The following is a 13022-nucleotide window of genomic DNA, read 5'->3' as shown; positions in this document are numbered from 1 at the left end:
GCTGGGCTTCACAGACCTCAACATGGCCGAGTTTGCGGGTTCTGGCTCCACGGTGCGCTGCTGTCTGTTGGAGGGATACGACACCAAGAACACGCGGCAGGACAACTCCATCCTGAAGGCAAGGAGATGGCGGGAATAACCGAGACCGTATAAAACATTAGGTTCTCGTTGTCTCAGCTGTTGCATATTGAACTGAGATGTTTGGACTTAAACCAGTTTTATCTTTGTCATGTAAAACTGATGACAGAGTTCAGTCCGAACTGGTTTTCCAGGCCTTGGTGGGTTTATTTACCCCATTTTAAAGGTATGTCAGTGATTTTCTCTTCATCAGATACAGTGCCCTGCAAAAGTATATTCCACCATTTGTCAACTTTAATGTGTTTAATTGGCCTTTTACCTGATAGATCAGGGGTCTCCAACTCCAGTCCCTGAGAGCTACTGTCCTGCAGCTTTTAGATGCATCCCTGCTCCAACACAGCTGAACCTCCTCAGCGTCCCATCAGGTTGGGCAAAGGTCTGTCAAAGCGCCGTTCATTTGATTCATCTTGTTGGTGCAAGGATGCATCTAAAAGCTGCAGGACAGCAGCTCTGGAGGTCTGGAGTTGGAGACCCCTGTAATAAATCAACAAAGTGTTATAACTGAAGTAGAAGGCAAACCGTACATTTTTTTTGCAACTTAGACTCAACAATCAGAACAACAATTTTCACGTTTTACCACAGATTCTCTGTTGGATTTAGGTCTAGACTTTGACTAGGCCGTTCTAACACATAAATATGTGTCATATTCCCTCCATTGTGTGACAGTATATGATCATGGCATGAGGGGTGTGAATACTTTTGCAAGGCACCCTAGAACAAACACGGTCCAGTTAGGACTCAGCGTAGTAAATTGTGTTACCTTCTTGTAACTTATATAGATTGATAGATTGTTACCTGGTTATTTTTCAAATGGAAAAATGAATGCAGAAAAAATAAACAAAAATACCACAGAAAATGAATTTACTTTGTTCACTGTAACTCCCTGCTTTAAAAACAAAAGGATCCTAACTTATTCATATAACTCCTCCACAGCTGCCTTCACATAAAGCTGTTGGTATCGATTTGTGCGTTACATTATTTATGTATTTGTGTAACTAAAACGTTGAAACATTATAGCTGTTTAGTTTGTCCATCTTTTAAAAATGCTTCACTAAAAATGTTTGATTCCACCAAACGATTCGAGTAAAAACCAAATAACAAATTCAGATTAATATTCAGCACCAAACTGAAACTAATGTTGAAGATCTCTGCAGAAAGTTTCTTTTTTTTAAATCATTTATTAGTATAAATTCATAAACACTTTCTAGGATAGAAAACTGAAATTGTTCTGCAGCAGTTTGGTCTCCGTCCAGGAGCTCCACAGCGCCATCTGCAGATCACCAACACACACTGCTCTGCAGCAGCGAGCCAGTACCGTCACATGTGGCGATGTTGCTCCGTATCTCCGGATGTCCGTCCGCCTCTCACACATCAGTGAGCCTCATGGGAATTTCCTGCAGGCTGCATCAGTTCAGGTTTATTCTCCAGAGTTTTGCTCACTGGGTTTAACTTTATACAGCTTCACATTTTAAACTTTGACTAGACTGTTTTGCTTCTTGATAAAAAAAATATCTTTCTGCTCTACAGAAACAGAAATCTACATGAACTGATGAAGAGAAAAACATGTTTCAGCTACACAAAAATAATAAAACTTTTATGACGTCAGGAATAATGTAACAGCATGTGAGGCAGATATTTGTTCATCTGAGCGGTTCTGTTGACAGAAACGTTTCTGTAACAGTAGTTTTTTATCTTTTAAATCTTAAAGGTAATCATCGGAATGACTCTTCTTTCTGGAGATCCCTGCTTCAAAACGTAAGTAGGAGCATAAATTCAGATTTTCTCTTAGTCATGATGAGTTGTTTGGATGCAGAAACCACACATGATCAGTGACTCCAGCAACATCTTCATCTACAGAACAGACCAAAAGTTTGGACACACCTTCTCATTCATAGATTTTTCTTTATTTTCATGACTATGAATATTGTAGCTTCACACTGAAGGCATCAAAACTATGAATTAACACATGTGGAATTATATACTGAACAAAAAGTGTGAAACAACTGAAAATATGTCTTATATTCTAGGTTCTTCAAAGTAGCCACCTTTTGCTTTGATTACTGCTCCACACACTCTTGGTATTCTGTTGATGAGCTTCAAGAGGTAGTCACCTGAAATGGTTTTCCAGCAGTCTTGAAGGAGTTCCCAGAGATGCTTAGCACTTGTTGGCCCTTTTGCCTTCACTCTGCGGTCCAGCTCACCCCAAACCATCTTGATTGGGTTCAGGTCCGTTGACTGTGGAGGCCAGGTCATCTGGCGCAGCACCCCATCACCCTCCTTCTTGGTCAAATAGCCCTTACACAGCCTGGAGGTGTGTTTGTGGTCATTGTCCTGTTGAAAAATAAATGATGGTCCAACTAAACGCAAACCGGATGGAATAGCATGCTGCTACAAGATGCTGTGGTAGCCATGCTGGTTCAGTATGCCTTCAATTTTGAATAAATCCCCAACAGTGTCACCAGCAAAGTACCCCCACACCATCACACCTCCTCCTCCATGCTTCACGGTGGGAACCAGGCATGTAGAGTCCATCCGTTCACCTCTTCTGCGCCGCACAAAGACATGGTGGTTGGAACCAAAGATCTCAAACTTGGACTCATCAGACCAAAGCACAGATTTCCACTGGTCTAATGTCCATTCCTTGTGTTCTTTAGCCCAAACAAGTCTCTTCTGCTTGTTGCCTGTCCTCAGCAGTGGTTTCCTAGCAGCTATTTTACCATAAAGGCCTGATTCACACAGTCTCCTCTTAACAGTTGTTCTAGAGATGTGTCTGCTGCTAGAACTCTGTGTGGCATTGACCTGTTCTCTAATCTGAGCCGCTGTTAACCTGCGATTTCTGAGGCTGGTGAAGAGTGTGTGGAGCAGTAATCAAAGTAAAAGGTGGCTACTTTGAAGAACCTAGAATATAAGACTTATTTTCAGTTGTTTCACACTTCTTTGTTCAGTATATAATTCCACATGTGTTAATTCATAGTTTTGATGCCTTCAGTGTGAAGCTACAATATTCATAGTCATGAAAATAAAGGAAACCCTTTGAATGAGAAGGTGTGTCCAAACTTTTGGTCTGTACTGTACATTTAAATTATTTTACAAAGACTTGGACTTAAAGTCAGTTTCCAGGAAATACTTCTAATAAAGTAAGTTCAGTCGTTACATTAAATGTTAAAATCATTTGTATTATCTGTTTACTGTTCCTCCTCCAGGTGTATCTATGACCATTAAAGAACTTGTTAGTTCTATGTTTTCAGCTGCTGGTCTTCTCAGACTCTCGTTTATCTGACATGTAATGTTTCAGGAAGCCTGTTTTTAATGGTAGAAGCTGCTAAAAGGTATAGTTTACTGCTCCATCTGGCATATTGGGAGAATAACCTGGAACTTTAATTTACACGTTCTCTTTTCTGCCAACATTTGGACCTACAGCAGAAACAAAGCCACTTTTGATAGTGAACAAGGTATCCTGGAAATTTTATTAGAATTTTCAAATTTACACACAAACTGTAAGTAGAGAAAAATTGAGGAACAAATTCTCTAATTTCTGCGATCTTCAGGGTTTGGTCCACATGTTCTCGGCAATATTACCACTCATGTCATCTAAAACTATGCACCTAAAATAAGCAAAGCTACGCAGTGCGGATAAAAAGGTTTGGAGTGTCGGGTCCACCCCTGGCAGTCTTCGGCTGTGATTACCCTAAAGCGTGAAAGAAGGACATCTGGACTGATGGTCACAGATTATATAGTTTCCACCATTCATCTAGAACGTCTCTATGGAACCCAGAAAAGGCGAGTAGGAAGGGAGAAAGAGATGAATTCATTCATGGATTTTTTTTATTTTAGTGTGATGGGTGTACAGATCTGTGAAAAAGACCAAAGAGACCCTTTGGTTTGGTTTTGGTGTTACTGTTCTGTCAAGAAAATGTAAGGATTTTAGAAACGTTTGCAGTGAAGGCTGGGCCCGTAACAGTTCACAGGTTCCGGTACAGCCCCGTCGGTTCCGAGCACACATGTACCGAGGGAATACAGCGTGGTTCTCTACCTGAACAGGTGCAGACTGTTCACGTGCAGAACTAAGTGGCAATGTAACGTTCTTTAGGGCAACTTTAAGATGTGACACCAAAACCAAACGGAGAGGACTCCCAGCTACCACTAAGCTCTGGTGTTTGGGAACATGAAGGTTTCTCATGCAGATACAGTAGCGAAAGAAAGCTGGACCGAACCAGAACTTTATGTCTGTGTAATTTCAACATCAGTAAGGTATAAAGCTCTCTCTCTCCTTAACTGAATCCCTCACCTGAAACAACGTCAAGCTGGATGTAAACATTACTGGTCCTGGAGGAAAATCAGCTGAAGCTCAAATAGCATCCAGTAAGCCCAAACATTCAGCTGTACCTGAATGCACCTGCTGTGTTCAGGTACAGCTGGGACACTAGGTTGTTGAAATATCAAACTGACTCCGAAGTGATTTAAACGTGTTTTATTCTCAAATATGGGCACAGTCTGATTTAAAAATGTCTAAACCTTCACATTGATAGTCTTCACGTGGGTATATTGTTGATCTGTTTATCCAAGCAGTGGCTATGCCTGCTTATACTACCTTATTCATCCAAGCAAATCTCCAGTCTGTTCTTCCCACTTCTTTAAGTTTTAGACTATAATAAAATGTCATTTATTTCAGAAATTGAAAAAGAATCTTCATTTACTGATGACCAAAGTAAAAACAAAATTCTATTTTTATTTCTTTTATTGATTGAAGCGCACCAGAAACGTACCGAACCTTGATTTTTGTGTACTGGATTCATATTGTGTGAAAATGTGTTAATTATGTGGCCACAGCAGGCCCGTGTTCTGCTACTTAATGTTAGTTTTTAGAACCTTCTCCTCTTCTTACGCTTACTAGACTCTGATAGATGTTACTCCTCACGGTGTAACATCTGATCCAGTTATTAGTGAGTTGAGGTTTAGTACATGTGTAATGTTTCTTCTGTCCTTTCTTTGGTTAAACTCATACAGTAACAACATGATTCTGCCGTTAAAACAGTTTCTGGGGCCTGTGGTGATCTAAAGCACCTGTTGAAACAATGACTCATTATTTCCTTCAGTGAAGAGAAGCTTATCTGCTCAGGCGTGAGCGCTCTCTGCTCCTTTAATCTCTTCCAGACTAATAAAACTGTTTTCCATTGTTTGTTTTTCCCCTCTTCAGCGCTCCGAGCACAGCGAAGTCCATCTCCATCCCAGGACGGGAACACACCCTGCAGCTGGACTGTAAGGGGGAGGGAACGGCCGAGGGCAGCGGGCCAGCTGGAGGGGTTTCTCTGGGCCGAGCCTCCAAGCCCCGGCCTTCCATCATCAGCTCGGGTGCGAGTCGCTTTTCAACGCGTCACATTTCAGTGAAGAAGAAAATGTTTTCAGCTGGGTTTTAGTCTGAGTTCAGGTCATGCCCTGAATCAGGTCTCCCAGTTGGTAAAATGCTCGGTTTTGCTCGGTTTTGGCCGAGCTGGACCCAGAGAGGGAAATATGAAAAGAATGAAACTAAATTATGAAACATATTTCCTCTTAAATAAACTATTTTATAAGATGCAAAGGTTTTATTGAGAAAAAGCAACATTAGTATGGCATGCTTTCAGTTGAGACTTTTTATTGTTTTCAGCTTTTTAAGCTTAGCTAATTTATTTTCATATTAAATTATTTGCTAAAAAATTTATTTTATTTCAGTCATTTTACTAACCATACCTTTTAAATGTAAAACCAGACGCTTTTCTCAGTGTTTCTTTGTTTAACTCAGTATTATAGACTTTTTATGTTGAAGGTTTTAATGTGAACAGAGAGGAGGTGCAGAGTAATTATTTTATTGAGGCGGTTAGAGCTGAACGGTGCCAGTTCTTAGTCTGGATCCATAAATTCCAGCTCATCGAGTTCTGCCGGCGTTAACATCAACAAAGGCCGGCTGGACGCTGGTCTCTCTGAAATGTTTAGTGGTCCCAGCTACACACACACCCAACTGATCTGGTTGCTGCCTCTGGTGTCTTCAGGGCTCCTGGACGACTCTGAGACAAATCAGAACCAGTCTGGTCCAGTGGAGGTTTTCCAGTCCGGTCATTCTCGGAACTCCAGCTACGCCAGCCAGCAGAGCAAAATCTCAGGTACAAAATGGACCAGCAGATCTGATGTGTTGGCTGTGTTTTTAAATGGAGGCTCTACAAAAGAAATTCTTGGAAATGTGTTTGGATATTCATCGAAACAATCAGATTACAGTGTTCCTGTGCAGCCTTGAAAAACCTGGAAGTGTATGGAAGGTCTGGATAATCCTGGGGAAAGATCCAACTGCGTATGGAAAAATTTACAGAAAAACACCAGAATTTCTAAAAAATAAGGCACTTTTTTACCCTTCATCTTTGGTTTCTCATCGGTGTTTTGGATAATTGAATAACTGACTCAAAGCTAACTTCACACTCGCACAATGAACCTTTCTGGTTTCTAAACAATTTTTAAACTCTATAGGTCAAATGTCACAGAGCATTGAAACTGCCAACCAGGACGACTTGCCATAATTGATGCGACCATGAGCTCTGCTGTCAGGAGAATGTCCACCTGGAATATCCAGCAGCAGAACAGTGATCCAAAGCACACCAGAAAGTCCACCTCTGTATCACAAAAGAAAGATGAAGGCTTTTAGAATGGCCTAGTTAAAGTCTGATCTTAAATCTCATGGAGATGCTGTGACATGACCTTAAACCTTAAGTCGCAAAAATAGAAGAAATCTTTAAGGGCCAAATATGTTTCACTGCACTATTACACCTCTTGTTTCTCAATAGTTCATGTAGAACTCAGCCGTTCCTTCTCGGTGTTCCCGTCATCGGCTCATTTCCTCTTGTTCCTGCCGTCCTGCAGGCTACAGCACAGAGCACTCCTGCTCCTCCAGCCTGTCCGACCTCACGCACCGCAGGAATACCTCGACAGGAAGCAGCGCCTCCGGAGGCCTGTGCTTCACTGCTGACACGCCACCAGAGGGCGACAAAGACGCTGGACGTCCGGAAAGACCTCCTCGACCCCCACGGCCTGTACTGCCCCCAAACCGACCCCTCAGGTACAGATACAGAGAAATTTTGTCATTAATCTGAACCTGGGAAGAGCACCTTGTGGCCCCTGATGTCCTCAAATTAAATCGCAAATAAGATAAGAGTGTAACTGTTTAGGGAGACCTTTTTTATCGGGGATCCTAACTCTGTCCTGGACTTACAGAAATTGTCTCAACAGATTTTTTTCCTTGGTTTAGTTGAAAATTATTTGCTTTCACTTGGTTTAAATTGCCTTTTCTGCATGTAAAAATTATAGTGATCACACCGTCACTGTACACAATATACATATCTGGAACTGCCTGGACTTTAAAAAATGTTAGTACCCTGCAATAGACTACTGCTCACCATCTGGGGTCTGTTTGCTATGAACCCGAACCCCAGAGCGACAAATAAACAGTTATTTGTTTATCGTAACGTCATCGAGGCTTTCACTAATATGATCGCATGTTTCTCTAATATGCTGCAGGCCTAGTAAAACGGTGCCGTCCCGTCATGTTGCAGCGTCATTGTGCGTTTTTTCTGTCGACTGTATTTCAGGAGGAAGCAGGACTCTGTGGAGAGTCACCCCACCTGGGTCAACGACACTCGTATAGACGCCGACGACATCGTGGAGAAAATTGTCCAGAGCCAAAACTTTGCAGATATCAACAACACCGAAGGTAGTGGGAGTTTCTCCGCTGGTTTTAATGAAGAAGCTTCTGGTTTGGGTGTTTGAGACGTCTCAGGGGAGTCACAGCAGTGTTTAATCGCTGCACTTTTATCGCTGGAGGGTTTCAGATACAACAGGGTGGAGTTTGTCCCAAACGTCACAACTCTGATGAAAGTCAAATCTGATGCAGTTTAAGTCGACCCAGTCCAGGTCATTTATTCACCTGATAATCTGTGTAACCGGTTTGAGTTGAACATGAATGTGACCTACAGAGGTTATTTAGTTGTAAAAATTACACCCTCAAGCTAAACTAGATCCATTTTTAACAAGAACCTGTGGTCAAAACAATCTGTTGGACTCTTTGAAGAAGGTAGGAGTCTTATATTGTCTTGCAAAAGTATTCAAACCCCTAGATGGTTTTTTTCTTTTCACGTTACAACCACAAACGTTAGCGTGACAGGTTGGATAGAAAGGTACCTGAGAAAATCAGTTAAGTCTCGGCACTGATTTCAGTTGAATTTAGGTCGGGACTTTGACTAGGCCATTCTAACACATGACTATGCTTTGATCTAAATCTTTCCATCGTGTCTCTGGCTGTATGTTTGTGCTCGTTGTCCTGCTAAAAGGTGAACCTCCACCCCCTTGGGGTTTTTTCCCTCCAGGATTATCCAGTATTTAGCTCCAACCAGTTTTCCCTTTTCCTGGTGAAGAATCCACAAAGCATAATGCTGCCACCACCATGTTTCACTGTGGGGATGCTGTGTTCAGGATTATGAACAAAGTGTAACTAGATGTCTCCGGCATAAATCCGTTAAACTATAGAGTACAATGGGACTCATTTTTCCAACAAAACCAGAGTTGGTTTCACTAGATTGTATTTAGGGGTTTCAGAGTAGGAGGAGCTGAATACAAATGGACTCCAAACATTTATGTTTTCGGTGTCTGTTTCTGGTCTTCAGACAGTAACCTTCGACTGTTCGTCAGCAGAGATGGAACCACCGCGCTCAGCGCCATCAGACTGGGAAACAGGTGAGACTGTCTGCATCCGTGTTGCTCCTGCTTCCTCTTCTCCTCATGACGCCTTTTAACTGTCGGACAGCAAATGCAGATCCAGGAGAGGACGTAACTAAATCGGACATCTGAGATGACCGTGTTCATCCTGGATTGATGGCAGTTATTTTTAGAAGGATATTTCTTTAACGTCTTCTCCAAGATTAACCACTTCCTCCCAGTTCCATTTGTTCTGGTTTCTTTGCACTTTCCAACAATTTAAAGTCTATTCCAGCTATTATGTAATTAGTATATCCTAACAGGAATTATTCTCCATGAGGTATAAACACAATTCCTACATACTGGAAATGTACTTGAAGACTTTATTTGTCCAATTCTCTAAAAGCTTCATCCATCCGTTTGCCATCTCTCGTTCATCCATCCATCCATCCATCCATCCATCCATCCATCCATCCATCCATCCATCCATCCATCCATCCATCCATCCATCCATCCATCCATCCATCCATCCATCCATCCATCCATCCATCCATCCATCCATCCATCCATCCATCCATCCATCCATCCATCCATCCATCCATCCATCCATCCATCCAATTAAAAACAATGAGAAGGACATTCTAAATGACTGAACTGTGGATTTCTGGAATTTTGACTCAGAAAATATGCAGGAACGTTGAGATATATAAACAGCTGGCTGCAGATGTTTTTCCATCCCTCTTTGGATTTAAAATCCCAGATTGTGTTTCTTTTAATCGTGTCCTGTTTGTCTGAAGCAGTACAACAACTCCAGTAGAACCGTTAGGAGTTGAACCAGTTGCTTCACCGATTCTCAGACCTTTGACCCCGTTTGTTTCTCTTCTTTCAGGGTTTCTGCCGGTGGCTATGAGCCGGTGGTGATAGAGAGCCATTAAACCAGCCGCCTGCTCACCTTCTGTCTGACTGGTTTTACTGGAGCTTCAGCTGGTCTGACGCCATGAGAGGAAGAACCACGTCCGTTTGCACTTTATGTCCAGTTCATTGCAGTGTTTGTCTGCACTCTGTTTCAGCTGTATCTTTGTGATGTTGAAGGGAATGCACAAAATGCTCCTCACCGTGTGCGACTGTATTGTAGGGAGAAGTTCAGAGGTCTCCAGCTTTTAGGTCAAACTGAGGCTAAAGCTGTTCTACAAGAACATAAATAGGATCATAAAGGGTGAAGAAAGGAAGATAAAACTCAAATATTTGACATTTATAATAGGAACCCTGTCTCCTCCTATTTTACAGAGTAACTGTCAACAGATTACATGTTTTCTCCCTGATTCTTCTTTCACAGCAGATGAGAAAACAAAATTTTTTTGAAAGTGTGTTGAAAATGTCACATTCAGGTGAAACATCTGACTTCAGCTTGATCCACAGATTCAGTCTAAAACTGACAGTTCAGTGTTGGCACAGCTTAATCTTTTCTTCTCTTGTGGCACTTTCTGCACACTTGGTTCTGGAAACCTTGTTGCCTTTCTGGTGACCTTAACATCACTACTTTCACTTTCCTAATTATCTACTTGAATCAACAGGGAAAGGCTTGAATCAGAGAGTAATTGTGATTTGATCCCATTAGGAGACTCCCTGGGGGTGAAATGTGGCTGTAAAGCTGCCTAAATATAAGCCATGGAGTAAAATGGGGGCATATGAATGATAATGGGCTTAATTTACTTCTGTGAAAGTTTCAGATTCACTATAAGCTTAAATGTTTTTCTACTCACTCCTGATCTGAATCTACGTTTTTGTTGGGGTCTTCAGTTTCACCTAAATGTACAGATGGATCATTGTTGGTAATATTCCTCTAGAATCTGTAATCCTGTTGGTTTGGATTCCAACCTTTCAACTGAAGCACAAACACAACATGAGAGCAGCAACATTTCACTAAAATGGAATAAAAATACCTTCATTTGAAGCGTGTGACCTCCCACTGAACTTCCAACTCCCTTCTAACACTAAAAGTGACCGAGTTCGTGATAAACATTGATGTTTTTCCCCCTGTTGATCAGGGGAATCTGTGCCTTTAAAGTTTCTCTCTAATGAGCCAAGAGCACCATGAAAACTGTGGTAAGAGTGCCTGTGATGGTGAGGAGAGAAATGTTTCCCCCACAGCTAACCTGTGAGGCTGCGTGCATGAACACTAATCTGCTGCTTCGTTTCCATGGATTAACCAGAAGAAATCAGTCCTGCTAGCCGTCAAATACATGCTGACGATCAGTTCAACAGAACAAACTGTTCAGCCTTTTATTGGGTCCAGCTACAGAAGAACTTCTCATCTGAAAACGTTTCTGCGAAGGTCTTTGCTGCCCCCTGGTGGAGCAACAGTATTCCTGATTCCTGAGTTTACTCTGATGTTTACCTGGAACTCGGAAGGATTTATGTGACCTTATGATGAAACAAACATAACTGAAACAGGAAAAACTCGGAGTGAATGTATCTCTGAAGGCTCCAAATAGGGAGGAAGTGATAGTTTTCAGGACCAGCTGGCTGGCTTTTTTTTTTTTGCTTCTTTTCTTGGTGGATTTATGAGCATGTTTTCAGTTTATCTGCCAACTGTCTGAACACGGCAACAAAGATTGACTTTACTTTGTTTGATGGATTAAAATGACATTTTCCTGATTGTAGAAGGGCCCATAAAGCATTGTTCGGTGTAGACAGTGTCTCCCAGGTGGCATCCCAAACTGCCACCACTGTGTTCTGGTTCTGGTTTCTAAGAAGTGAGGTACTCTTGCTGCTTAGAGTAAAACAAGTGACTTATAAGTCTGTTTGAAACCATTTAACCTTCTCGTTTTATTGTAATAACATCAGAGGTGAAGCAACAGAAAAATGGGATTTTAATCCTGGTTATTTTATTTGACGTTGCGTGACCAGTGAAGTTCGTCCTCGTTGATGTTTCCTCGATGCAGCTCATTTTAAGCCGTTTCACTTCCAGCATCGTGTTGCAGATGTATGTTAAAGAATCACAGTTATTCTCACGTTTGGGGATGAACCACTGAAAGTTTAGTCTCAATTTGAGTTTACATCACCACCTCATTTTATTTACCTTTAAAGCATTTATTTAAATATTTTTGGAGGTTTTCCTGTGGAGGTTGTTATAAGCTATGCACACACCTCACCTCCCTGACCTTATTTGTTCCTTTTAGTGATTCTAACAAAGGATTTTATTATAACTAAGTTAGTTTGACCTTAATTTTATAGAAAATAAGGTTGGAATTGAATTTCCAGTGTCCACAGTTTTTTTTTTCCCAATATATATTTGTCCAGAAATGACTTATAAACAATAAAAATGCTAATCTACATTTGTCTGATGTGTGATTTGTATGCTGCTGTAATATTTGAAGGGAATAATCTTTAAATGACAAGATTAGCAGAATGACAAAATATTTGAGTTTGTTGCTTTTGACTTTGGAAGTGTCCATGTGAAGAAGCCAATAATTAAAAAAATCTTTTAGCGGACAAACAAATCTAATTAAAATTCTGGACAGCCACCAGCAGAGGGCACTAGACACAAATTAATGTCTTCTATGTGTTAGTAAAAGTATAGTTTCAACAGTTGTGAAGGTGTTAAGTTCTTTATAACTCTTGAGATGAATAGCAGAACATGCAGAAGAGATTAAGAAGCTTGTTTTGCTTCCTCCACTTTTGGCACAAAAAATAACATTTGTATTTGATTATGTTTTTGTAATAATGCTGCTTAGCAATAAATGTTATCCTGTGGAGAAGCTGTTTGTATCTCTTTAAATTGTGCCACATTTATAAGGAAAGGATGTTTTGTGCATGTTTAGAAAACTCAAAGAGCTCTCCTAGTTTTTTCACACTTTAAGGAGAGCTCAGTACATTCCCCTCAACACCTTTTGTGGCACACCTGCCGTGGGTCCCTCTAAGCTCAATTTAGAAGCACCCTCTCTAAACGCATGCGTGCCTGTGGGGGTCTTTTTGGTTCACAGGTGAAAAGTTGCCTTATTCCTGCCCCCGTAGAAAGCGTTATCAATTATTAAGAAGCAAAATTAGATTTGCTTTTTATTTTTATGCAGATTAGCATGAGTATTTTGTTTCATTCTAATTTCATTAAAATGCCTGAAATTAATTATAAAATAATTAGCGAACACAAATAAAGCGAAGATGATGATAAA

General features: G+C 41.0%; 1 protein-coding gene across 3 annotated transcripts in view; it reads left to right on the top strand.

Moving 5' to 3' along the window:
- The window catches only part of LOC124877786 (protein FAM102A-like), a 36586-nt gene extending 24398 nt beyond the window's left edge, over nt 1-12188 (top strand). For all 3 annotated transcript variants that reach the window (XM_047381297.1, XM_047381296.1, XM_047381298.1), the window contains 8 exons: nt 2-118; nt 1847-1893; nt 5336-5490; nt 6165-6275; nt 7024-7219; nt 7749-7870; nt 8820-8889; nt 9740-12188. In XM_047381297.1, the coding sequence (XP_047237253.1) occupies nt 2-118; nt 1847-1893; nt 5336-5490; nt 6165-6275; nt 7024-7219; nt 7749-7870; nt 8820-8889; nt 9740-9785 (864 nt within the window). In that variant the 3' untranslated portion in view covers nt 9786-12188. The remainder of the gene's footprint in view (nt 1; nt 119-1846; nt 1894-5335; nt 5491-6164; nt 6276-7023; nt 7220-7748; nt 7871-8819; nt 8890-9739) is intronic.
- The last annotated feature ends 834 nt before the right edge of the window (nt 12189-13022 follow it).

Source organism: Girardinichthys multiradiatus, chromosome 12 (assembly GCF_021462225.1).
Source record: "Girardinichthys multiradiatus isolate DD_20200921_A chromosome 12, DD_fGirMul_XY1, whole genome shotgun sequence".
Lineage (NCBI taxonomy): Eukaryota > Metazoa > Chordata > Actinopteri > Cyprinodontiformes > Goodeidae > Girardinichthys > Girardinichthys multiradiatus.
This window is presented reverse-complemented; position numbering and strand designations above follow the sequence as displayed.